This window comes from Apteryx mantelli, chromosome 1 (assembly GCF_036417845.1).
Source record: "Apteryx mantelli isolate bAptMan1 chromosome 1, bAptMan1.hap1, whole genome shotgun sequence".
Lineage (NCBI taxonomy): Eukaryota > Metazoa > Chordata > Aves > Apterygiformes > Apterygidae > Apteryx > Apteryx mantelli.
In genome coordinates this window covers 136,155,422-136,183,408 of record NC_089978.1, presented here as the reverse complement: position 1 = coordinate 136,183,408, position 27,987 = coordinate 136,155,422, and the positions used below count along the sequence as shown (strand labels likewise).

Genomic DNA, 27,987 nt, shown 5'->3' with positions numbered 1-27,987 from the left:
GTCTCTAACATTATGACACCAGAATCAATTCCCAGGACTATTTCCTTACTTGAGCCTTTAAAGGTTTCTCTATTAGCAGTGGGGAGACCTTTCAAAGGTTTCATGTCCGAGAGAAGCACTCAGGCACCAATGATGAGCCCACAGATGCAGGGTCTGGGCCAGTTATCAGCTTTCATACACAGGTTAGCAAACTCATAGTAAAGTTCACCGGAAAAGACGTTCAGGACAGGGGAGAAAAGGAGAGGATACTATGTTCCAAAAAGGAATAGCAAAGAAAAATGTAGGGCTGGTGCTCACTTTGAGAATGTCATAGCCATCCCCTTCACCATCAGGAGAAATAGGTGTGTAGAGGAATCCATTTAATAATATGTTGTCAAGTGACACACAAGGGTTTGCACTGTCTTCTTCCAGGCAGTAGTCTTTGAAGCTATAGCCCCGGATTTCCTTCACCTGGAGCAGATCATACACCCGGGGAGATGCAAACAGCCAAGGAAAAGTGTGGCAGTGTCACTGAAATCGGGAGTAAAACTCCTTAACACCAATGTAGTATTAAGAAGCAGGCATTCTCTTTATTACAGTGCTGGATGCATGGGGGATTGCTCCGCCCAAAGTGCATACTGTATGTTGCATCAGCCAAAGTTTATATTGCTCTGTTACATACATATGCCTTAAATTTCCCAGAATAATTATACATATTCATTCTATTTCCTGGAACTAATTATCATATTTGCATAGTCATTACGCATGCAGTCCGAGTCTCTGGGGGGCTTCTATGGTGGTCTCTGGTGGTCCCTGGTGGTCTCTGGTGGTCCCTAGTGATCTCTGAAGAGGTGCCTCTTAGTGTCTTTCCATGAACTCTGGGCTCCTTTTCCATATATGGTCTCAGCTTGGCTCATCTCTTTGTTTGAGAAAGCTGTCTCGTTCCTTATCCTGGTTTCTGCTGGTTTATCTATACTCCTTCAGGATGTACCAGTCACAGTCCTTGAGCGTATTCTTGTCTGAGGCCCCTGGTAACAGTTCCCCCATTCCCCCCCTTTGAGATGACTTCTTGTCTAAGGCCCTTGGTAACAGCAGGGTCAGCACTCACAGAGACACAGGCACTACCTAACATCCCCTTGATAAAAGTGAGCTTCTAAAAAACGAGTGAGAACAGCTCAAGCTTTAATAACACACGGCCCCATGCTCATTCTGGTGTTTATAGGTACCTGATTGGTTTTTGTAAGTGCTCATTACCAGAAATAGCCAAGACTTACAGAGCTGGCGGAGACCTCATCTTCTGGCTTCATGAGCAGAACACTTTTGTCCACAGCACGGAGGGCACACAGGGACCTTGGTGAGGTATGCAGTTGCAAGCGCATGTTGGATGAGGGGAGACCCTCCTGGGATGCAAAAAGCAAGCTGACCTGCAACCCCAAAAGGGATTTAAAGGAGCAACTTTTCCAGACATTGTTACACACTATTATACTGAAGCATCTAGCACTGTGAACTGAGCTCTGCTAGTGCCCAACTCCCGCCCTGAATCTTTTCTGATATATTCAAGTTTGATCAATGTAATTCACATTGACCAGCAATTCTCTTCCTTATTCTGTCTTGCTCCACCTTTTATAGTTACAGCCATAATTTATTCTGGAGATTCAGTCACTAATCCACAGTCAGCATCTGATCAGACCATTTCATGAACCCATTGTGAAGTCTGCCTCCATTCTGAAAATGATGATTGAGCTACTGCCCAAGAGACAAACTTGGGTTGCACAATCACTGACTTATACTCACTTTATTGGGGAGACAATTTTCAGCCTGGAAACCTGCTGAACTGGCGATGACTTCCCCACTGGGTGAAGTGTTGTACACGAGCATCCGTGCCAGAGGAGCAATTGCCGTCTCAACAGGGAAAGTCAACAGAAATGTCCCATAAGCTAACAGAGAGAAGAAAAGCTAAGCTGCATGTAAGAAATTCCAGTTCATGTATTTGCCTTCCCCAGATGCAGAAGTCTAGTTCACTTTTGCAGAAAATTTTTAGTTAGCGGGGGCAGGAATATTGATACACAACTGAAGTCTATGGTTCATACTGAAGACACCTGCATTCATTCAAACACTGATCATACAATAGCCAAGTGAGATGAGTTTGGTGGGCCCCAACATGCCTTCTAGATTCTCCCCAGTTAACATCTGGCATCATTTCTAGATGTTCCCAACCCTTTCCTTCCTCAAGCTCCAAGACTTTTTGAGCTCTAAAAAAAAAAAGGGAGAAAACATATAAATGGGACTGTGGTAATGGGTGGAAGCAGTCAAGGTTGCAGACTGGCTGGAAGAATAACTTACCAAAGTTACTTCCAAGCTAGTATTTAGCTGGAAAACCAATACTAATACTCCAGCCACACTGGGAAATGCCCCTCTGTTGAGTGACTCTTTCTAGCTGGGCCTCAGTTTCATGTCATATCTGGATGAAGGTGATATAACATCTCTTGACATGAGCCAGGGTGTTAGTTTATTACTGAGTCAGGAAGCAGAACTTTCTATGAACCCCCCAAAATCACTTCGTGCAGCACCCAGGACCTTTTCCTTTCACGTACTGTTTACATCTGTTGCAGTATAACTCCTTCTCGTAAACTTCCAAAATGGTCTCCCTCATCTCATTATCTAAAGACTTTCAAAGATGAATCTTATCCAGGCAGTCTCAGTTACTGTGTGAATGTGTAAATCCTTGGACATTTATATGAATGAAATTAAAAGTATAGGTTAGAATATACATATATATACATACACACACACACATGCTTGTTTGCATGTTTATAAGGGAGTGACAATACTAAAAGAAATGAAAAAGAGTGAGACAGAGAAAGAAAGAAAAGGAGATACACTCTTCTTTCTGCTCACTGTACATGTGGGTGTCACAACATAGGTACCCACGATCAGAATAGTGTACAATGGTCAGCAGAAAGCATTTGGTTTGAGGAAAAAAATGATCCAAATGTTCTTCGCATTTTTTATTGGCTTTTCTAAAAATGTTCTGGTCAAAAACATAGCAACAGAAAAAATTCAGAGAAAACACAACTAACCCAAATTACTTCATTTAAAATTATTTAAATTTCAAAATGCATTTCCACTTTGTCAAATGTTTGAACTGAAATAATTTTACTACATCCCCTTGTCACCAAATTTTCATCAAAGATGCTAAAAATGCATAGTTCTGCTCACCCTTTCCAAGATTCACAGTCAGATCATGGGTGTCTGCTAACATAATACCTCCCTTGGCCATCACCTGTATGACAGAGAAAACTTCCTGTGATTGTTGCTATAGGTGATGAGAGAAGGAGAATGAATGTTCCTTGTGTTCACCTGTAGGGTGTGAGCATGAATAGCACTGCTGACTGCGAGAAAAACCAGAAAGATACTAAGGAAGAGCCTGACTGGCATTTATTGGGTCTTTAAAGCCAGAAATGTTCACCTTCAGGAGGACCAGTATTTCCTCACTAGTCAGATCTTGCTTCCCTTTTGTATATGTTGCATGTGTACAACAAGTTAAAATACATTTTGCCTCTGAGTACACAGAAGTTTGGCGGGTCATATACACATTTCTAACATTTTGGAACACACTAATCAAAGATTCTCCTCGCTCCACTCTCACTTGCACTGTGAAACAGTGTGGAGAAAAATTATACCAGGATTAGCTTCATAACTCACATAAAGTTAGAATAGAAGATCACAGGCTGTAAATAAGAAGAGCTTGGACAAGGTACCTGTAGTCAGGCAGTAAACAATGGCCTGAATGCTAGCTGTAATGTCCTTATTTCTGGAAATAGTTTCCTTTTTTCCAAACTAAAAAGGCCTTTTATACAACTACTGTCCATGCAGGATATGTAGTCAATAGCACCATTTTCAGTTTCAAGGAGTGGCATACACACCCATAAAAACATAAGTTCCCTCACCATTTGGTTACCTGCTGTATGTATATATTTAAGATCAGCTTTTCCAGTCTATGGGGACAAGGAGGAATCTTGTGCTTTAATTTATTGTTAGCAGTCTTGAAAATAAGCATGTGGACATCTCTGCCACAAGTTTCTTTCTTGTAATCTCACTCTAACTCCCCACAAGTGTTCTGTACATGACTCCATCAGAACAGAAGAAATGCCTGTTCCACTGATTTCTTCTAGCTGTGCAAAGCTACTCTATGTCTCATCTCTTCTGCTAGTATAATTAAACTGGATAAACAAGAAAAATTTAGAGGGAAAGAAGTTCTATTTAAATACTTATGTGATTCTTCCTGTTTTCCCAAGTGAGAGTGACAGATCATCGTTCAGTCACAGCTGAATTAGTCTCTCTACTTGACACCCCCAAAATGAATCAGTTCATGGCTTTCAGTGGCAGCAGGTTATAGTCTGTTCCAGTTGCATTTGCTCTGGAATACCAAACTTTCCACCATTGTTCATTATGCAATCTAACCTCTAAGCTTATTGGGCTTTGCTGCTGCTGTGGCTGGAGGTGTTGCTTTCATTTCAGTGGTCAGGTAACTGCCAAAGGACAAAACCAAGTAGGAGAAAGGTTCCCACCTCATTTTTCATCTTGTTGTAGGATGCTGGTTTCTGCACTGTGACCATATATGAACCAGAATTTTGAATGGGGGAAATTGGGAGTGGAATATTAGGAAATGAGTCTTGTATGGCTGCATCGAAGACAATGCTCTCTATATCACCATTTTGTCCCTCTTCTGCTCTTGATAAAACATGGACACCCTACCCAGGCCTGCACCTGGGACACAACATGGGAAGCACTGGTAATATTATGAGAATGTGTTTATTTCCTGCTGCCACGGACTACATTTTCAGCTTCAGCTCCCCTCTCCCATCGCTGGCTAAGGACTGACCACATATAATGGCTGTCCATCATGGAAGGTAGCTATACTGTGCCACAGCATTCTCTGTGGCCACAGATCAAAGTAACCACAAACACTTCTTACCAAATAGTAAATGATAACTTTCTTCTGCTCTCCTAATGCCTCTGGTGTGAAGATATAGTGTACCCGGATCTCTGTGGTGGAGCCACAGCTTAATGTCTCAGACTTGGGCTCGATTTTGAGGAAGCTCTTACTGGGGGAGTAAAATAGACTTAATCTCTGCGTTGCATGCTCGTATGAAGGTGTGACCCAGCTGCTGTCATAACAGTTTAGTTCAGATTTATGATCAGCCTGATAAAGAAGAACAAAAACTTTACAGCTGATGAGAAACAGGTAACAAGTCACATGAACGTCCATAGGAAAACACTGGGTATGTTTTCTATTTCCCATTCTTAGGTGAAGAGAGGTAAAGAGAGGGTTGTAGGAGACCATGCACAGGAGACAGAGGAAAGAGAGATTCTCCACCAAGAAACTTGTCTTATCTTCTGATTGGCTGAAAGATTGATAATCTATGGATAGATACTTCTTCTGCAGATCAGCAGGATAGGTTTATCCCAGTCCCTCTGCCCATTCTCTGCCACTCACTTGGATTTCCAAGGAGACTTCTGTGAAGGTGGTAGTGTCTATGGAAAACCAGGATTGTCCCTGCTCATCTGTAGTGTAATTGCCTTTGCATCTGTCTCCATCCACAGAAATCATGATGGTTTCATTGGCAATTGGAGCACTGGTCCCATCTACCAGCTTCACCTAATAGAGCAAAACCAAACTTTAGGTTTTAGACTACAAACAGAAACTTATTCCCAAGTCCTAAAAACTTTACCCCTTTTTCTCCTTGCAAGGCAGGATGTTTCCTATGGAGAAGAGCAAGAGACAGGGACATGGGAATGCATGGGGTGAGTCCTGAGTTGCCTGAGACAGGAGATCATCCTCAGCAAAATAATTTGTTCATCCTATAGAAATTAGTTGTCAGGACCCTGAGTTTGTCAGTAGGTCTTAATTCCCCAACAAGCTTTACCTGGAACACCACCATTTATTATCTGCCCATTGGTTCAGGAACTCCATCTAAGCTCAGGAATTCCATCTGATCGCTTCAGTCCTTGCCTAAGCTATGTTTTAGGTAGATCTATGTCCAGCCCTTTCTCCTGCTATTCCTGTCTTGTTGAGTGGACTTTCTGGATTGAGCTCAGCCCTGACTAATCAACTCACATTGTCTGGTGATCACTGGACTGTTGGTGGAACCTCTTTCTATCACCACCCTTGCTCTGCTCAGCCTGCTTGTGTACTGTGGGTCTACGCACTCATTGGTGAGGGCAATACTCCCACCTGTGTTGTGGTCACCCTTAGCTCTTGGCTCATATTCCTTTGCAGAGCAGCCCACTCTTGCATTATTCTCATGCGTCAGAACAATGGGCCTTCTATTCTGTACCAAGATGTTTATTGGGAGGTGGAGGAACATGTTAGAGTGCTCTGACTGACAGCCATTAGTTTGCCTGTGCAGAGGCAAAGGAAAGTGGACCATGTCATCTGCACACACTGTCATTACATCTGATGGGAATGTGCACACGTGAGTTTCCTTTGCCATTCATTGTACAGGGTCTCAAAAGTTCCCTGCCTTCCCAAAGAGTGGGATCCCTGGTCTGTAATAAGAGTCCAACAGCTCAAAGCTGACTTTACTCATGATGGATGTGATTTCACAGGAGCCTGTTCCAGTCATCTCTACTCCTGAGAAAGAGCACAGCAAAGAGAGATTATTAATGAGTTGCAGCATTTCTGGATATGCCACTCCACCTTCCTCGTCTTTGCCAGGCCCTTCTGTTACTGTGGCCTGCCATCACTTTGCCATTTCCATGTGATATGTACCTGTGCCATCTTCTGTGATCTTGCCTTGCACCTCAATGCTCATCTCATATCCTCTGCGCTGGAGTTGAAATATCTTGGTCCTTACTACATCAGAAACACACCCATGAGCATCTGCCTAAGAAGGGGATTGGGGAGAAACTCAAAATTCAGTGAACAAGTTTCATGTCTTGTGGAACAGGAATAGATACCACAATACCCAACGTGCCCAACTTCTGCTCACTATAATTCCAGCCTTATATTGTAGGGCTGTCTCCAAGACCAAAACTTATTTACAGCCTTGTTCCTAGTGTTTCATTCACATATTTTCTATGTTCTGTGTGGCATTTCAAGCTCAATTCTCCAAGGCACACAATGGTTTTCTTGTTAACTCCCCTCTGTCTTACTTCTGTTCCTGCTTCTTCTATTGTCTTTGTTCTCTTCCTTGTCACCCTTTCCTTTTGTCCATATTCTATATTGACTTCTTGCTTTCTACTCATCTTTTTTGCTCTTTGCTCCCTGTCAGTCTCTCCCACAGTTACAAAAACCTTTCAAGATTCCTTTCTCATTTTGGGTTTCAATGCCAGGGACCTCACAGCTGCTAACTGGAGATTTGTCATTAATTTTAATTGGGTCAGGATTTCAGCTGAGGGGTTTTCTTCACCATTTCTATTTCCAGCCCAATGACTCATGGCCTAACAATGTCTTCCTCTGAGCACAGCTGCTTTTCCATGGACAGAGTCATATCACTGATGTCCTACTATCTCCCAACACAGACACAGATTTGCCCGCCTTTGGACAACATTAGCCATGGAAAAGACCCCTAGATTTTAATCTCAGGACTCACTTGCTTAGTGAATTCCTCACATACTGCTTCTGCTTCTTTCCCATAACAATTTGAACTAGAATGTGAAAATTTTCAGCACACTTGGACATTCACCAAACCAGGAACAGGTTTCCCATAGGTGTATCTATAATCACAGAGTATTAAAGAATATACTAAGTGATGAGACAAGCAGACAGAGTCACACTCAGAAACAACAGACAGTTTCTGTTAATCTCCCAGAGGACCACTGTGGATAGTCCCCTAATATTATTTCTCTAAAGCCCGGCTAATCTTATATTTTAATGATTCTAGTGATTACTTTTTCATCATTTCCCTGATGAGACCCTTATATTATCCACTAGAATCTGTTCTAGGTGGCAGGTCTCTGCAGGAATGCAGAAAGAGATTGTCTGTAGAAAATTACATTCATTCTAGAGTATCTTTGTATCAGGTAGCCATTCACAAACTGCAGAGGGTTCAGTGAAGAGGTAGAAAGGTGATTAGGAGCTCAGAAGGAGCAAATTTAAGAAAAAGAGTACTGGGTTTGTACCACCTGTTTAAGTGATGTCTGATCTGACATCTCCAAGTATTCAAGGGGTCAGGAATAGCACAGAAGCTCTATCTGAAGAAATGTAAAAACAGAAAGAAGGAGAAAATGTAGAGTAAATTGGGAGGAGAAATCTCCTGACTGGTTTGTCATCACCTTTTAAGAAGCACGGAGAAGCCCCTTCATTTTCTCTGTTCAAGCTTTAGGCTCAGAATAAATAAAGTGGAAAAAGTCTACACCAGATGTCTGGGGAAAGTGTGAAGAGCCTACTCCAGATCTTGTTTCTGTCCTTCTCAGAAGAAAGGAAGAGTGAAGAATGAGAGAGGAAGATATACTCCAGCTTTGTGACTCACAGACCACAGACAGACACTGGAAACTCATTGTCCTCAATAGTGATCAGCTTGGGCAGCTTCACCAGCACCTCATACTTGGGCAGCACTAGACAGGAGAGAGAAGGATTGATATGAGGAGAGTGAGGGAAAACTCTGTACTACACAGCTATCTCCTTGCTGGGTAGCAGATACAACAGCTACCTTCTGCTGCCCCAAGATACAGAGCCAGAATCAGCCTAATATGAACCATCACCTCTCCATAGTCTTCAGGACAGCTCTGCTATCCCTCCCCTACCTTTTTTTGCCAGCCTCCACCACCATTTAGGTTTGAAGGGAGTTAAGGAAAGTTGTAGCCCCTACCTTCTCTGATTTTCAGCACATGTAATTCTGCTGGTGCTAGACAGCTCTGTAGATCCCTTACCTCTGCCCATTCAGAGGGTCATACCATTCCTGTGTGTTGTGCTCCATATTTTATAATACATAATTTGCAATTAGGATTTGGAGCAGCACATTTACCACCTGTGTCATTTACCACATTGAAAGGGCTTGAATAATTGGCTTCCTCTGGCTGTTTCTTATTGTTTTGGAGATTCAAATTTGCTGTTAGGATCCCTAATATGTGTCATGTGAAACCATCCTGCATGTCCAGACTCTTCTAGTGAATCTAGCTCTGGAATCTCAGATCTACATTTTCAAGTGAATTAGGCAGCAATAAAGCCTGATAAAGGCTGGCAAGTAAAAAGCATATTGTGCCCCTGAGTGTAAGTTACATCCTTCTTCCCATATTGCATGCTGGAATCCTAAGCCCCCAACTACTCAACTTGAGGACTGGACTGAAGCATGTAACAGCTTGCTTCCAGCCTGGGCACCTGAGTTTTTTTTCCCAATGCAAGGAAGTGAGAGGAGGGACAGTTCAACCCCAGACCCAGGAACTGGAAAGCACTCCTGGGTTATACGGTTTAAACATAAATTTGCCTCAGAGCTCAGTGTTTCAACCTCAGGGTGCATTTCCTCAAATGGCTCTGCCTAAGCTGTAAGAGAGATAGCAACAGGAAAGATTCCTGGGATAAGACTAGAGATCAAATAAAAGAAAAACTAATTTAGTGTGAGGCTATGAAAAGGATATATGACTTTGACTGGGGAGGTCAGCTAAATCTTTGTGGAAGGAGGCAGAGCTCATCTTTTACCATGGCAAGTTAAAGCCTATAACCAAGTTTATGTTCAGACTATTCACTGCTCTCTTACTAGTCTCAATGCCTAATTTTCAACAAAATAAAGGCAGCTCCAAAAGACTTCAGTTACAATCTTCTTTGGGTATGCACCCATATATTCCAAAAGCAGCAGGTTCTGAGTAATGCTCTGGGTAATTCAGTTTCTATATACAGCTTGGGGGAGCAGTGGGAGAATCATTAAACAGTACAGGACAAGCAGGTTCCTCAAAGACACACAGACTAGCCAGAGCACACTTCTGTAAGGACCTGAAAAAATCTGGTACAGAACTGGGGGTTAGAGTGGTCCTCAGGACAGCATATTTCTCCTACTTTATCTCTACTGCCAGCCTATTTTCATTTGCTTGTAACATTTCTGGAACGTTCTTCTTTGAACTGAAGTTTTCTATGGCTCATCTCCAGCCAAAGATATTTTCTTAACTTTTGCAGAAACAAGGAAGGAAAGGTAAAAGAGGCTTTTTAAAGCTCTCACAGCTACAAGTGGAAAAACAGAATGGATGAAGAGATAAGAAAAGCAAGCCAGGCTCACCAAAAATCATCATCGCTTGGTCTATCCAGTGCTGCTTGCAACATGCTGCTGAGTTGAAAAGCAGCTAAAACAAAGTCAGCTGAAACTGGTGTCACAGGCCATGTGCAGGAAACCTGTCAGACAAGTCCCGTACTCCCAAGAGTGCTGTGAGAAAATTCAACTTGGGGAGATGGCAGAGGGGCCAGAAAGTGACAAACCACCTTTGGCATTTAGTGCCTTCTGGGTCTGCTCCTCTGGACCCCATTGCCTATGTGTTCAGAATCCTTCCTTTCCCCATGCTGTCCCCAGGAAATCCCAAATCCTGAGCCCACAGAGAAAGGCATTTCTGTCAGCTCCACTTGCAGCCACTATATCCTTTCCTTACCATATTCCTCCACGCTGAAGGAATGTTCTGCATGGGACATCAAGCTCTTCTGCATGACTATTTTGTAGGAGCCATGGATGGGGTCAGAGGTGAGGGGGAAGGCAAGCTGTATTAGGCCAGCCTCTAGTTCCACCCCCTGCCATTGGTACACACGGTTCTTCTGAGGATCCTGCAAGTGAGGATAACTCAGGGTCACAAGACAGGATTTACACTGTCAGGAAGTTTGGTGCAGGAGGCTTCCAGGGCCATAGCAGTGGAGTATCCAGTAAATATACAGAAAATACTTGTTTATTCCCTTTTCTACAATTGAGGACAACGTCTTGACTGGAAGTGCCTAGCTGTAATTACTCAATAATCTGTGAGGATCTGTAACTCCAGGAGCACTTACCTGTCAATTCTGCATAACTGGCATGCAAGAAAGCGGACAAAATATTAATCACAGAGCTCCTGTGTTGTCTCCTCCTCAGCTCTACATGCATGTTTACAAAGAAGGGGGACAGGAAAATGGGAAAGAGGGGCTGACAAGGTAACAAGATAAAAAAGGTAGACAGCAGGATTTAGTGGGGCACAGGGAAAAAGGAGAGAAGTTTCAGACAGTCTCCTTCAGTGAGTGTATAGCCTGCTACAAGGTTTTTTCTGTGCTTGAAACAGCTACTGTTTGAGAATCAGTGTGCAGCTTGCTGAGGAATGGGACACCTGATTTATCTATGGGACAGAGAAATCTGTGTGTGTAAGAGCCAAAAGCTTGTGGTGGGGAGGGTGTGCTTGAAGAGGAACAGAAGAGAGTATATCCCACATATCTGCATCCAGCTCAGACCTCTCCCTTCTTGTCTCTCCCCTCCCACTCTTAATGTTGGAGTTGAAATCTCATCCCTACAACAGGTGAGTGTTGTTCATTATGAATTGACTATCAATAGGCTGAATCAATGGACCAGATTGGGTGTGAGGTGACCAGAACATTGCTGACCTCCAAACTCAGCAGCTCAATCCCAAATTTCTAATAAAGGCCACTGAATAAAAGCGGTGGTTCTGTGTAGCTTGATGTACCCTTTCCAGGCCCCTCAGCAGGATGGTTAATGTTTACCATCTTTCATTTTCTGTCTGCTTTATCCATTGTACCTTGGCTGCCACCAAAAGCCTATTTACTTTAGATAGCTCAAGGTGAGTGACTGCTGATGGGCTGCATTTACTTCACTGCGATTTTATCCCTGGGCTCAGAAAAAGGGTGATGTGAATGACATCCCAGTTGAAGGACATGGGTCTGAGCGTGAAGGCACAGTCAGTAAAACACATCCCATGGCTCTGACCAAATCCTCTGTCATCACATTTCAAGCCTGATGAAAAGCTCAACAATTACTGTGAAGAAATCCACCAGATCTCTTTAGAAGAGGAGTTCAGAAAATGTTTACAGCTGGGCTTATAATCTTCTTGTCATTTTTTTGACAGATTTACAGGGAAGGCCTGGAAGTAAGTTTGTTTGGTTTTGCCCAGAAAGGCTTTCTTATTTAAATGGCAGAAACAATAGGTCAGAACAATGGGTTGGAAATAAGTTCATACCAACAGCTGCCTTTGTGATTGACTGCAATCAGTTAGTGATGCAGCTGTTAAGGGTGTGGACTGATGAACACTTCTTTCCTGGGTACTGCTAATTTAAGCTGTTGCCTTCCTTCAGGCCTGTCACCCCCTCCTTGGGACCAGCCCAAATTTTGCATAAGTGTGTGGTAAACTACACCAGGGGATCTGATCTGGCTTAAAAAAAATACCCTAGAGAAAAAACAAATGGTTGTTTTGCTGCCAGTTGAGTTTCCCAGTCTGTGAAACACTGCCTCATAAACACTTTTGAAAGCAAAACGAAGGCCAGTGCTGGACTGAGAAAGGACAGAGAGGAAGGGAGAGGTGATGGATGGCAGGGCCTACATAAGCTGGCTTAAATAGCACTGACAAACACTGCACCTCATAGCCTGGGGCTGGAAACTCAGGATGTCATTCCTAGCGATTTAAAATCGAAGTCTGTCATGGTATCAACACAAAGAAAGTTATGAAATTATTCAGCTTTCTGGACAAAAGCATAATGAGATATCAGGAGGCCATGGATAGGGTTTCTTTCTTCTTGTCCCCTTTATGGAATTTCTGCACTCAGTCAAATGTCATCTCATTGAAAGGGAAGGAACCTGATCCTGTGGGACTTCAACCCTGTGAGTAAGACCTCAGCAGATGGCACTGCTGAGCTGATTTCCTACACCCACTATCTCACACCAGATACTCTCTTACCCTGTTTCCTCCCACTGTTCACAGGCCCTCAGTGGCTCTGCAGCTCTGTTCTGGTAGTTTGCTAAGAGGAAGAAAGAGTGACAGCACACTGAGAGGAGGGTAGAAAAGAGGAGTATAACCCACTCATGGCCCACATTCTGCCTCCCTTACTGTGACAGCACTCTCCCACTGAGGAGAGAGACTGGGCAGAGAGGAGACAGAGACACAGCAGCCCCAAGCAGCAAGGAACACTGCCGGGACATACTACATAGGACTGTGTAGACTAATCATGGAAACAAGCTTAAGATTTGGTAGAAGCTCCAGAAGGGTGAAGAAGATGGAAAACTCATTTCCACAGTACCTTGCTCCTGAACTCTGTCCCTCAAGACCACTGGTGCAAGGCAGAATACAAACCTATATGGTCCTCTGGCTTGATGCAGGCTCACTTTTATGGACCTACTACTCCTCTTTCCCTGTGCAAATCCAAGTTCTATAGCAGCAGCAGCAGCAATTCCTGGTGACAATTCAATCTGTAGGGCATGTTCATCACTGCGTGTATGGGAGGAAACCTGTGGCCAGGACTGCTCACACTGCTTTGCTACAACCCCTGCCCTAGGGAAGGCTGATGTGCACTTTGCCAGATGGTTAGAAAGAACACTCTGTAAAGAATACACAGTCACAAGTGACCTAGGAAAAAGCATGGTGATGTCATGTACTAAGAGCTTCATTGAGGGATGGGAGTCATACCTAGGGCAGAAGAGCAAAGAAATGGTCTTTCACTGGCCTGAATGTATTCAGGGAGAGCTGATGTGAGAAGTGCAGAAACTGAATGCTCTTCTTTCAGCCCTGGGGAGAAATATAGTGGGGCCCATCTAGAGCTACATTATTGCCTGGGTTCTGAGCTTTTGGGAAGGCAGTAGGACTCAGACAGTGCCTCCATCTCCCTCACAACTAGGCCATGGGTTAAAGTGTGGAGAGGGGCCAGGAGGCAACTCTGGCCAGTAGGTGCAGCTGCAGTCAGTGAAAGGTGGGACCTCCAGCCACCCAGGTAATGACTTACAGATTGTGATTAAGCTGTTCTGACTAGCTATTTGCTCCAGTCCTCCCCTCCCTGCACAATCTCCTCACCACAGCTTCACCCTATGCCTTCTTCCCCAATCTCATCTTCCCTACTCCCTGTCAGTGGCACTGTCAACATGACTGTAATGCCCAGTCTACTGAAGGGACAGTGTGACCTAGTTCATGTGGAATTTGGCCTCATTCCTCTTCCTGTTCACTGTTTCACTAGAAATTTGGCCAACAGGAAAAACATCCCCCTACATCAGCTTTCCTGTCTTTGAAACAAGGATATGAAATATGCTGTTTATGCAGCATCTTTTAGGTGCCTTGGGATGTGTTGGTGAAAAAGGTTAGCTAAATTAAAATGCTGTGAGAGCTTTAAAAAGCTTGGGTCACATAGTCCAAATATGGACATTCCAGGACAAAATGCTTTTGACTGCCAAAAGAGACCTCACAAACCTTGTAGCATGCAGCTCAGTACTCTGAAAACAGATGCAGTGAGAAAGCAGCTCAGTATTATGAAAACAGAGAAAGTGGCTGATGCAAAAATGAGGATTTTGTCAATATAGAGAAGTTAATATGTTAACTTATGATGGACTAACTTCCTTGTATTGACTCTCAGTTACTTCCCAGCAGAAACACACAACCAAAGAAGCCAATGGATTTCATCAGTTCCAACAGTCTAACTCCACACCTGCCAATTCAAATAACATCATAAGCTTGCATTCTGATCATGTGCAATATATTCACAAGCATATACCTTACATTGTAAAATAACTTGAATTCACAGCCACATATCAGAACAGGAGGACAATGCCTCCTGTTGAATTCTTCCAGAAAAGATCCAGAATAAAAAAGAGCAAAATCATACAGTCCATGTGTCACAAAATCATAAAAGTGTTGGTTGAAAGGACCCTCTGGAGGTCTTAAGCCCAACTTCCCTCTTGGAACAGAATTGTTGCAAAGACCTCCATGGATGGAGATTCCATTGTCTCTCTGGATGACCTGTTCCAGTGCTGCACTAACCTCCTGGTGAAGAAGTTTTTTCTAGTATTTAAACTAAACTTTAATCGTCTCTCCTATGCAACTGGCCACATCTGAAACACAAATAGCACCAACTTCTGCTACAAAAAGAGGCTATCACCTGCTTGTGCAGGGCACAGGAAGCAAGTCTTGGTTAGAAACTTCATCTTATTTTGATTGGGAGGTATCCAGTTCAAGAACTGTCCACTTTGCTCTGTTCCCTATCTTAATTCTGTGGATCCCATCTATACTTCTGTTTCTCCCCCACCTCTCTTCTCAACTCTTCCTCTCTTCTCCCTTCCCAAAGTGGTGCTCAAGTCAGAGAAAAAGAGCAGTACATTTCTCATAGGAGGAGAGGACTGAGTGGTATGGACTCATTCCCTTTCCACCTGATCTTGGGCAAGGATATCATCAGATTGCTGTGAGAAGATCAGAGAGCTCTGCCTGACCCCAAAGCAGCCTTGGCTGCCTGATCTACCCCAGGAGCAGCCAAATAGGGTAGATGAGGGGTTGACGTTACTCTGTGAGTCAAAAGTCTTTCAGCTCTGAGTCAGCCACCACTTCACTTCTGACCACACAGTAAGCAACAGCAACAGCAGTCACACTGCACTTTCTGCTGCAGCTACTAATGCTAACACAGTGCTCTTGGCATGAAATCTCTGTTATAGGCATTATGAGACTAGATTCAGAACTGCAGTGGTGAAAACTGCACTTCTGTTACCACACCAAGGGGCACAGCATGTGACAGCAGAGAGAGTCTGAATCCCATCTGGCTCCCATCTGGACTAGAGGCTCTGGAACTACCCTCCGGTAGGCAAGGCTACAGTGGAGATGGGCAGACTCTTGTCTGCCCTTGCTGTCTGAGGCAGCCCCTCTCCTCAGGGCCCTCAACAGAATGGACGCTGTAACCGTGCTGCTCATTCGCAGAGCCCAGAGGTGAATATTGCACTGGTGGCTGCCCACTGCCAGACTCTGCACTGTCGTAAGAGAATCTAGGTCACAGATTCTCTTTGGGAACAAGTACATCTGATGCTGCCAAGGGAAACAAACTGGCTTGAAAGAAACAGGAGAAAGGGGAGAAATGACTGAGTGTTTGAAACAAGGACCCTACAGAAAAGGTAAGTACATGGATTCTGGCATCATGCCCACAAAACCCCAAGAGAACCTGAAGATTTCTAGTATACTTAGAGATGTTGTGAGGATTCCAGGGCTGGACTAGCAGGGGGCTGTAGGGCAGGAGTATGGACACCGGCAGAGCTATGGGGGAATCCCAAGGCTAGAGTAGTGGGGGCTGCAGGGCAGGATTGTGGGCATGAACAGAGCTGTGCAGTGAGCTCAGGGCTAGGCTAGCAGTCAAATGCAGGGCATGAATGGCAGCACTGGCAGAGCTATTTGAAAAATGATAGAAAGGAAGAAAACTGAAGAAGAGCACTAAGAACCCCCTCCCTGTGTTTAGCTTATGGTTCTGTGGTGGATGAGGTGTTTCCAGGGAGAAAGAAGAGGAGAAGGAGTAAGATGTTTGGTTTGCTGAGCAGCCTGTCCTTCCCCATGGTGCAGAGCAGGATGTGGTGAGTCAAGCAGACACCAGTCTGGTCTGGTGCTGCTGTTTCCCTGCACCTTGTAATTCCCCTCCACTCTGGGCTGGCTCAGCCTCTTTATAACTGTTCTCTGTAAATAGCCCATGGGCTGGAGGAGATAAGGGCTGGGGGCCAGGGCCTATCCGGAAATATAGAGAGAAGTGTAAGGAGGAGCTGGAACTAGCAGCTCTGAATCCTGACAGAGGGAGGGTATTTGGCCAGACACTTTAAAAGTGGGGGAAGGGTATTAACTGGAAGTGTTTGTTAGAAATCTTTGAGCCATTTACACCCTCCTTTCTTTAATCCATGAGGAATTGTCGGGTTGTTCCCTGAGGGTGGTGTCCAATCACAGCACTCTGATTTGGGGTACTGTGATCTTCTGAAGCCACAACCCAGGTTTATAGATATTTTAAGAACAAAAGGAAACCCATAGGCAGACACGTTGTCTATATTATGCAAACAGAATACTGCAGTAATTTGCTGATACAGTTGCAAAAAAAAGCCAACTACGGATTAGACAATTAACCTATCTGGAATATAATCCAAACTGAGGTGAGGTACTGGTCTAGATAGGGAAATAAATTCTGTTTCTACTGTGAATATGCATAAATAATATGCAAAGCCATTGGGAGACATCCTTGCTTCCCCATTATTGTGATTATCTTCCATCATTCTGTGTAGCTTACTCTGGGTCTCTCTAGTACGGAGTCCAAACAGTGTAGGTGCCAGGTGTTCCAGGTGGCTTCTCCTACCCTTTGTCAGGTTCTGAACAGCGCTCATCTGATCTAGCTTTGCAACAAAAGTCACTCATAAAAAGTGCTGCTCACTTGACTCAGTCTTCTATGAACCTCTTTGTTGCAGCTTACCCAGAAGTTGAATCTAGTGAGAAAAAAGCATGCTGAATTCCAGTGGATCGATGAACAGAAATATTCAGTCCAAACTATCTGCACTCCCTGAGTAGCCTGACTAGATGGGATATTTGTACCAGCCCATGGAAGAAACACTTACATATTTGCAAATTCCAGCTGATGAAGGGAGAAGCGGTCAGCATGCCCTATAATTCCTTGTGCAGTGAAATGATTCAGTATGCTCCTGTAGAGAGAGATTCATGATCTCTGTGAAAAATTCTATAGTGTAAGAAAAAGCCAGGACAGAAAATGCTTCAGCACAATCCACCTTGAATGTGTTTATATGAAGCCACATTAATAGCAGAGATTCTCTGCTCTGTACAAGAGAGCTTACTAGATCATACCAGCAAAGGCAGCCCTATTTGCTCTTTGATTGAAGATTAAGACTTGAAAAAGAGTGAATGTAAAGATTGAATGGTAGCTATGTAGTGTGTTGTAGGGAAGAGCACTGCAAAGGAGCAGGAAAAATGTCTGGGGATGAAAGGAGGCTGAAGAAGAGCATTAAAAAATCATGAATAGCCTCTGATGGATTAAAATATAAGCACTTGTATATGCCACAAAAATTAGGAAAACAATCAATATGCAGCCAGTGTCTGCTGGGGGGAAGTGCTATATAAATTTCAGACAGAGGAGGAATGAACACACACACACACACTCACTCATGCAAACCAAAAAATTTAGCAGATTATCAGTTAGAGATGGAAATACTGACAAAAAAGTGGTTGTGTAACTATAAAATCATTAAAAGCATACAGATTTTTCTCCAGAAATGTCCCCTATCATCTGTCCACTCCCATCTCTGTCTTCTACAGTAAATAACTGGTGCAAAGTAGCAGTCTTCAAAGCTATAGTGTCCTGAGCATTTGCTGGAAAACATAACTCACCCCAAGTTGCCTGTTTTCATTCAGGATGTTGTAAACTGAAACCAGAAAGAAATCAGAGTGGAGGCATGCAAAGTATCCTTTAAGGATGACCATGAAAAGCTGAAATTCATATCTCTGCAGGATCATCAAAATCATGGATTCAGTGGCGATCCTGCTCACTATAATCTTCTTTCTTCTGCTAACCTATTCATCATCCATAAAATGTCAGCTTCTCAGCCCCCTAGAAGTTGCTTTTTAGGTCTGTGACACTTTAATGTCTGCTTTTCTCCAGAAGTACAAACTGCCTTTTATCTCAGGTTGTCTAACTAGTAAATATCTCATTAAGCTCAGAACAATTGTTCCAAACTTATATTTAGCTTGAAAGTCTTTTGGTTCTATTTCAGACCTAAAGGAGAGTTTGTGTGTCCAAACAATTGGCTACTTCTTCCAACACAGCTAGCTGGTCTAATAAAAGATTAGATTAATAAAATTAATTGATGAGATTAATAAAAGATTATTAGAGCACCCTGTTCTGCCTATATCCTTCGTTCACAACAGTTGCAATAAATTTATCACCCTATTTTAACCAGCACCTGAAAGCTGCATACTCAAAACCAATCTAGAACATTTGGTGGAAAAGGAATGCAAAATATTTGTCAAAACCAGCCAGGACTTGAGTGAATTGGCAGTCATAATTCTAACCGTAGGAAAGATATTTCCTCTTAAGATAGCATTCCTTCCCAGAACTTACCCATACATGTCAGAGGTCACTGCACACCTGATAGATCAAGACACACTCTGTATGTAGCTAATACTTTCAGTAACTAGTCCTCATATTAAATGAGTACAAAAGCTAGGTGGACCATTTTGCCTAAATGTTGATCACAAAGAATTTAAATTAGGCCACGCCACATTAAATGGTCACTATAGACAAAATGCCTAAATCAAACTTCTTATAATCCTCCAAGCAGAGTTAGTTTCTATACTGAATAATAGTAATGGATTTTGATTCATCCTGCTAGAAAAGAAATGATTACATAAGTTTACTCTCACTTTTAAAACTAGTATACCTTGCCTGTTCCATAGAAGGTTTTTGGAACTTCTTTACTTCCACTGCAAAATGAAAAATATAACATTATTCTAAAACTTTATTTTGTTCCATTATATATATTTGGTCTTGTATTGGAGCAAGAACATTTGGGAAAATCAGCTTAATTCTAAAAAATTCTCAGAGAATCCATAGTGCTATACTGGTAAGTTATAGGTGCTGATAGACTGGGTTTCCTTTCTAGGCATTATCATATTGAAATGGGGCAAGACAGCAGATCAGGAAGAAATAGACACCATGGTAGCACTTCTAATTCGCCTGAATGTATTATTGTTATTATCTTTTTTATGTTCTGGAATGCTTCATTCTCCGTCATACTTTCTTTGTAGGCTTCTTTCCCACTCACTCCTTTTAAAATATTATTTTGAGTTGGACTGACTCACACAAAAGATGCAAATAACAAGTTAACACAGACCATCATAAATGTTGATAAATCCTGATCACAGCAAACCTTATTCTGCAAAAGTTCCTATGAACCATATAGTCTTGACTGCAGTGCCTTGCAAAAAGACAGAATATGTTCTATACCTTCAAGGTTATGACTGCTATAGAGATCAAGTATATTTTTCTTTCCCATGAAAATAAAGTAAGATATTGAGCTGTGCATTTTTAATTACCATAACCCAATTGTGGTATATTTTCTTCTCACTTTTCAGTTTCTATTGTTCAGTCCAATACCAGTTGTCCAATAACAAATTGGCTCACCAGTCACTGCAGCCACAGGAAAAAAGGGTATCTGTGGGTGGGTGCAAGTATCCTCAGTACTATCAAGATGCTATTATATGCAGAAATCCTTGTCTGCCCCAACAGTCTTAAGTGATTTTGGAGCTACTGTTATCAAATGTAAATAATCCCAAGAAAGAGTACTGTTTCTTTACTATGTTACTGTTCTTCCTCCTCAAGGCCTGTAGTATAATGCTCAGCCTTTGAAGCAAGACCAAAGCAATAAACTGAACTTCAGCCTTTGGCTTTCAATAAGAGACCTGTGCTAAAAGAAGCAGCTCAGGAAACAGTTCTTGGTAACATCAGTATCATGCCTGAGATGGTCAATGCAGTTTCACGTAAGAACCCCTGGCGGAAACCTTGTGGTGATTGTTTAGTCAGTGGATCTAGTAAAGGACTCTGTCTCTTCAGAACTTGCATCAACTTTGCATGGAGACTGGTGAGAAAATAGTCATCGTAAAATGTGGGACAGTGTTATACTAACAGCTCAGATTAACAAGATTGTTAACCATACAACTAAAGGTTTAAGAAAAAACACCCCCCCTCCAAATTAAACACTTCTAAATATTTTAAAATATTTTTTATTTATTTTTATTTATTTTTATTTTAAATGCAAATAATGATACTATTTTTCCTGACCTATGTATCTAAAGCAAACAAACCACAAACAGTTTATTTCAAATGGCAAAAAAGCATTACAAGGAAAATTACTAGTATAAATCAGTACGGATAACAACATATCTAGAGAGATAAAAAAGTACTTCTTACTGGGTGGGAAACAAACTATTTCACAGGCCATAGTGAAGAGAAGCTCTTCTACAACTTATTAGGAAAACTCCGAAAATATGAACATTATACAAATTGCAACACGCAAATAAATGAAGACATGCAGTCTTTATTCAAATGAAATACTATAAAAAAGTCTCATCAACAAGTCTTCAAATCAAACTGAATACTTCAGAGTAAGTAAAGATTATCCACTTTAGTACTGTGCTGAATATCTTAACCTGACAGAAGGCCCTGGTGGCAGATTAACTGCCTTTCCTAAGCAAAGACAGATAGGCTGTCAAATATAACTCATATATTTTTCTGTGGTGTTGTGTGAACACATGAGTAAATTCAGTTATGGCAAAGATACCAATGAATTACTTTAATTTCAATGTACTTTGTAGATTAAATTGCAAACCAAATGTGTAGCTGGATTTTATAAATAGTTCTGTGACTGTCTTTATGTGTGATGCTGGGCAAGTCCATTTGTAGAGCAAGACCTATCTGAATTAGCTTTGATCCCTTTTCCCAGCTATACTATAATAATAATAATAATAATAATAAATTACCTCTATGTACAAACTTTGTCTTTCCTTAAAAGACACCTAGACTGTATGTTGCAAAACAGGCTGCAACCAAGGTTGTTAACCCTAAGGTGTCAGAAATCTGGAGTGTGTCTGTCTGAAATTTACAGCACACAGTGCACACAGAATAAGATCATTGTTGAAATCCACCAATTAAATCCATTAAAGGTAATAAGTGAACAATATACATGATTTTTAAAAAATATATAACTAAGAAATTAGCTGTCTGCATGTTCACAGATATGTATTTGATATTACAGAGAAATGAAGAAAGTTCCTGTTGCAATAAAGAATGAAAAGCTGTTACATCCATATTCCTCAGACTGTTTCTAAGGAAGGGAAAATCCAAAATGTTTACAAATGCATCTGAAAACAGCAGTTGGTACAATTAAGAATATTCTTCATAAGTCATATTACTCCTCTTTTCAGACAAAACTTTACCCTATAAGAAGACATACAAAATGTATATAAAACTCCATATTTATCTTTAGCTTTAGCCTTATCTTTGTGATGTTATTGTTTGGACTGCTTCTCAGATGAGATACAGACACCTCTTGAAGGTGATTCTGCCTTTTCCAAAGTTGGTGCTCAAGACAGGTGGAATGAAGATGGAGCCAGGCTCTTCTCAGAAGTGCACAAGAGGACCAGAAGTGAGAGGCCAAGTTGGATCCAGGGAAATTCTGATTAGACAGAAGGAAAAAACACCTCCTCCTGAGAGTGGTGCAGCCCTAGAGCAGGTGCTCAGAGGGGCTGTGGGATCTCCATCTCTGGAGACTGTCCAAACTTCATGGCACAATGCCCTCAGCAAGAGAGCCTTCACAGAAGAGGACCATGCTAACATGGCAGAGATGTTTCAAAACATCCATGTGTGACCTTGCTTCTCAAACATTTTTCCCATTTAGCTTTTGATGTTAGTTCACATAGACACAAAAAGGTGAAAACCAAAATCACTGCCCTCTTCTGGCTGAATGGCCTTGCTAGAAAAAGCAGCAGCAAGCTGTGTCAACGCCACCTGCCAGCTGGAGTAAGTTGTACTTGCCCTCTGCAATACCAGTTTTCTCCAACGGCTGCATAACAGGCATTGCTCCTCCATTAGTCCTGGGAAAGAATGCTGGCCTTCTGTCACAGACACCTTGGGACCCAGACCATGGCTGGCTGATCACAAGCAGGAGGGAAAGGCTTTATGCTTAGTTCAGTTACTGACTTGCTGGGTAACACCAAGGAAGGCCAGGCCTCTCTCTGTGCTGCAGCTAAGCCACCTGTAATTTGGTACTCATGACATAGATCTTTCCCCAGTGAAGAGAAGTGGGATTTACCTCATAAATGTTTGTCCAGGCTTTTGAGATCCTCTGATGGAAGATGCTATAGGAAAGCAAGACAAAAGGTCCTCATGGAGTAGAAGGCAAGGAAATCAGATATTCTTATAGTTAATCCTTTCCCATACGCCTCTGCATTGTTCTATTCCATCTTGTTAGGCATTGCAACGTTGGCCATGTTTAGCCAACATGGTCAGGGAAGCGGATATGAGCCATGATGCTAGAATGCAGCTGGAAAACGTGTCATCTAGAAGGGCACTTTTGAACACAGCGTCCTACTACATAGCCTGCCTTGACTGCATTGCACTTGCCTCCTGTTTTGGAATACCCTGCACTGGACAAAAGTGTTTGTTAGGGAACAGGACAAGCTGTAAATGCACAAGGCTTAGCTTAAGCTGTGCAGGGTGGGGTGTGAGGAGAGAGCCAGCTGTGTGTCCCATGCTCAATGTGTAAGACTTCCCAGATGTGCTTTACTTTAGCATATACTTCAGGTCACTGTGTAACTGTGGATATGCCTTGCCTTGACAGGAAGGACAGCAATGGGAAGAATAGGTGTTAACTGATAATGTCAAACCAGGGGGGCCTAAAGCTAGTCACTTCCAGTAAAGTGAAGTAGAAAAGGCAAACATGTGGTACAGTTATGCAATTGCCTCTGGTAATAACCCAGCCTTCACGTCTCAGTGGGTACTGAGCCAGAGAGTGGGAGGCTGAAAAAAATGTGCAAGGTTAGCAGTTTAATGGCATGCACACAGAGCTCTGCCAATAGAGTATGGTGATTTTTATTCCCTCCACCTCTGCCTATCATGTTCATATTTACCCTCCCTTAACTCTCAAACATGAATTTTTTAATCTCCCAGCTGTCAGGTTATATACACAGTGTAGCAACACAGGGTCAGGGAGCCCTGCTGGAATTATGTTCTTAAGGGAGGTCCTGGTTTGCCCAGCAGGAACGCTAGTATGGTGGAAGGAGGAGAGGAGGACTACAGGCCAGGAGTGAAGGGCAGCAGGAGACCTGTGTGATGAAGTCACAAGAGGAACAGGAAGGGGACGAGTGACAAGTTTCTTTGAAGGAGGTTTGTAGGTCTTGTATTCAATATGTTGCTTTTGCTTTGTTTTTCGGATCTCCTTGACCCTCAAAAGGTGACCCTTTAGGAGGCTGAGCAGAAAAAAGTGTCTTGCTGTTCAGCTGCAGCACTAGCTGAAAATATGTTGCTTCTCCATATAAGAAATTTGTTGAGAAGATCCGAAACCTTTGATTGTAACTCTGAATAAACAATTACAATTGTAGATGAGTGAGAAAGAGAAAAAAATAATAATTTCAGGAAAATGAAAACTTTTTTTCTTTTTCTTAGGACTTTTTTGAGCTTGTTCCTCAGAAAGTTCTTTTGTGATGCTGTGATTTCACAGCCAGTGGTGCCACAGAAGTGGCCAGGCCTCCATGCTACCTGATTGATGAATCAGGTGGCGTGGGTCATCTGACCGTACATGTGGATATACCTCCCTAACAGCCCACCATGGAGATGGCAAATGAACTCAGTAGAGGAATGATCAGAGAGCAAGCTAAGCTTAGCTGTTTTCTTAGACCATTTTAATACAACATCATTTTCTGATAGAAGGTTCCTCTGGAACATTCCTGGTCATCTCTAATTAACAAATCAGCACTGACACACTTCGTATTTGACACAGACAGAGTGTGCTCAGGAGAAGACCTGAACATCAGTAAATAATAAACAAGATTTGAAAAACAAGAGAAGTCATACAGCACAGTACTTGCTGTGCTGTCATTTAACAGTTTGGTACTGTTACATTTTACATTTTGGGTTTGAGCCAAAAGGTGGAGTAACCAAATGCCCTGGACCAAGGGTTGATTTTTCTAATGAGAGCACTGGGTAAGCAACAGAAAGGCCTCAGCAAGTGAATGCAGCTGCACTGGAGCTCATCCTTCCAGGAAAGGTCCATTTGGTTTTTCTCTAGATTTTGCATCCTGCTGCCCACATTGTGGGGGAGACCCATCTTCTATAGTAAAAAAGATCATGTTTAGTTTCCAGAACATGTGTGACATTTACAAGTCCTTTTCTTTTTACTAGGCCATCACATCAGCCTTTAACAGATTCTTCAGTGTGAATGCCACACGAGTAGCAAAGCAATTCATTGACCCCATGACACACAATTTCTACAGAGAAGGCTTAAACACAAAGGGAAGTAAACATGATGGAGTATTTTAGTCACAGACATTCTCACGTGATTATACTCTTTGTTATCCCTTTCTTGCTCATATGAATGTGTTTTTCGGAATAGCTTTAAAAGCATTTTTAACAGAGCTATGCACAGAGCTATAGGAGAGCTGGGAGCTGCAAGACTGGCATAAGGGGACTGGCAGAACTCTACAATGAAATTTTGTATTTCCCATTTCTCATAGTGTTGCTGACTTAGTCCAAGGACCTGCATATCAGTTTCACTGGATACTCATAACTATTTCCATTCTCTGAGAGCTTTTATAAACTGAGCTGTGCACCACTTGAGCACTATAAGCCACCGTCTGTGCCATGGAGATGGGAGTGGTAGGGTAGTTCAGAGCACCTCTGAACTGGGCTGGTGGGCCTGGTTTTCTCACAGCTGGGGAAATTGAGTTTGTCTAGCCTTGCCAAAATTAAAGTAGTTCTGGCCTTCTGAGGCCTAGAACACTTTCTAAATCTCTGTGATTGAATGATACAATACTTCAAGGTTATTGGATGACAGAAGAAGCAATGGCATTCAGTCCCTGTAATAAACTTCTTTTGGTTTCAGGTACATGCCACGAAGCATATAGCTAAAACAAGACATGCAGGTTCCAGAAATCTGGGAGGTGTTGGAATGTATTTTGAGAAATATTGCTGTTCCCTGTATGAACACAGAGCCAGGAAGAACATGGCCTGCACGTAAAAATCTGGAGAAAGAGTCTGAGAACGGGATGTTTATTAGATCTGACTGCAACCAACAATTATCAGTTTGACAGTCACCAGATAAAATCAAGTTATAAATATTACTTTTCCAGTATGAAGAGGAAGATCCTGCAGCAGGAAATATGCTTTTGATGTTTTACTAGTTTGGCCTAAGAGGAAAAGAAGGCTCTACAAGAATGATAAAAATGTACCTATTTTTTCAGAACCCTGTTTCTTCCCAGAAAACTATGTTTGGCTGAGCAAAATGATATTTGGCCAGACCTAAAGTGGATTTTTATGAGTTCCATATGGGACAAAGTGTAGCCTTGGCTTAATGGTCTCAAAAGCCCCAGAAAGATGCACATCCTATATCCACATATATTCAGACTGCTCTCCTTTTCAACCCTGTTGCCTCTAACTATTGATTTCACTTGCTAGTCCTGTTTGATGTTGGTGTAAATTAAATCAGAATGTAGCTTAGTTGCTAAAGTTTCAGGTGTGTCAGGAAAGCAAAATTCATAGTCTTCCTTGCTTCCCTCCTACTGCCAGTAAAGTTTTGATTTTGGAGTTTAGGATAGAAATCTGTACTCTATCCAAAGCAATTTCATGCCCCACAAATTTCTCTTGCTTATGAAACTTAATGAAATGGCTTTTCATAACATTGGTATCATGCAGATCCTGAACGACCAACCCTTCACAGTTCTAAAATCACATGTAGCCAATGAATCCTATGAGTATTTGAATACCTTGCTACCTGTGGAGATTCAGACATCTCATTTCCTGAGGATCCAAGCCTGAGTAATGCAGAAGCACAAATCCCACTGATTTTCAAGTTATTAGTACCTTTCAAAAAAATTCTGATTTGGGAAGGGGGTTAACACGCAGTTGACACACTGGTTCATTTTCACTGCAAAAAATACAGGCATCTATTTCCACACACAACATCTTCAAATTCTCCAGTGAAATGGATTCCTTTTTCAATTCTTTTCTAAATACATAGAAGCCCTCAGCATTTCAATTGTTCTCATCTTCACTCAAACTATTGTTTACATGCCTATATGACAGTTTTTTTCTCCACTCCTCTCCCCTTTCTCTAGTGTCCATTTTAGTCTTCTTTAATGTAGACTGTAAATCACAAATCGCTCTATCAAATTCTGAGTTCATCATGCTCAGCATGAAAACATTGGCTGCAGTTTGAATGGTACACAGCATGCTGGAAAACACAATGAAGCATGTTACAACGACACTCAGTCAAGAAATGCTAGTGTCCTCAGTATAAATACAGAGTTTCTGCCCCATTTACTGGGTAGCTTTAGACTTGACACTTTATTTCATAATACTACATACTCAAACAGCTCAACAGGCCAGGGTCTGTGAAGGAATTTAATAAGTGATGGACTCTTTCTTGAAATCTTGTCATTTCTGAATGAGAAATGTCTGTGTTCAGGACCTGGCCAGTCCTAGTGAGTCTAGTGGTCTTAACCTAAGACAACATATGAGGCCAACATCCAATGCAGAAGGTGGGCATGGTGGATGGTCAGTCTGCAGAAAGGAGAATCCTGCAGTGTGTAAATCAATACCCTACAAAATCTTGAAAATAAACTAGATGTTGGGCTGGATCTCATTGATGTCTAAGCCATTTCACAACAATCATTCTCCAGCACTGAAGGTGGTTCTATTTCAGGCACTTCTATTTCTTGCTTAACTGAGAAACCTATTTCTTTCTGCAAGATGCAGGAGCAAGCCCGGGGTCTGCAGGACTTCTATTCTCCCCCCCCCAAATGATCTCGGAGCACAGGGCTTTGCACAGCACAGCCTGCTCAGAGCCCCCCAGCCCCTCAGCTCCCCAGCTGCCTCGCCGCCGTGCTAGGCTTCCTGAGTTCAGAGGAGAAAGGGTGAGTAGCTTTACTGGAACTAACCCTCTCCCGGGAGCAGAACGGGTGGTGGCTTCTCGCACCACCGGAGGGCCTCGCGGTGCCGCGCACGGTCAGCCCCGCACCGGCACGCCCGGGCACCCACGGGCAGCACCCGGAATCTCCTGCGCAGAGTTGCGGCGCCACCCGCTGGGCAACGGCGGAGCTGCGCGGCAGCGTGCCCCGCGCCCCCGCCGCGCACCTCCGCGGAGCTCTGCCGCGCCGCCCTGACGCTAGACACGGCCTGAGGCATCCAGGCTCCACACCCCTCTCCAGCCAGGTGCCATCGGGTCCGTACGTACTTTGGGCATGGGCTGTAGGTGCGGTTATTCTTCGTGGATAAGAGCAGCAGCATTCATATTTCTCCAAGAGCAGGCACAGAACCACTCTCTTCCCACCCCTCATTCATGCATTATT

General features: G+C 42.7%; 1 protein-coding gene across 1 annotated transcript in view; it reads right to left on the bottom strand.

The window, feature by feature from the left end:
• Positions 1–27,987, bottom strand: part of LOC106497164 (alpha-2-macroglobulin-like) — a 74,736-nt gene that overhangs the window by 19,694 nt on the left and 27,055 nt on the right. Inside the window, 11 exon segments of the mRNA XM_067293074.1 lie at positions 298–469; positions 1,255–1,403; positions 1,774–1,916; positions 3,199–3,262; positions 4,958–5,185; positions 5,480–5,641; positions 6,507–6,616; positions 6,755–6,869; positions 7,578–7,701; positions 8,457–8,541; positions 10,558–10,742. Of these exon segments, the coding sequence (XP_067149175.1) occupies positions 298–469; positions 1,255–1,403; positions 1,774–1,916; positions 3,199–3,262; positions 4,958–5,185; positions 5,480–5,641; positions 6,507–6,616; positions 6,755–6,869; positions 7,578–7,701; positions 8,457–8,541; positions 10,558–10,742 (1,537 nt within the window).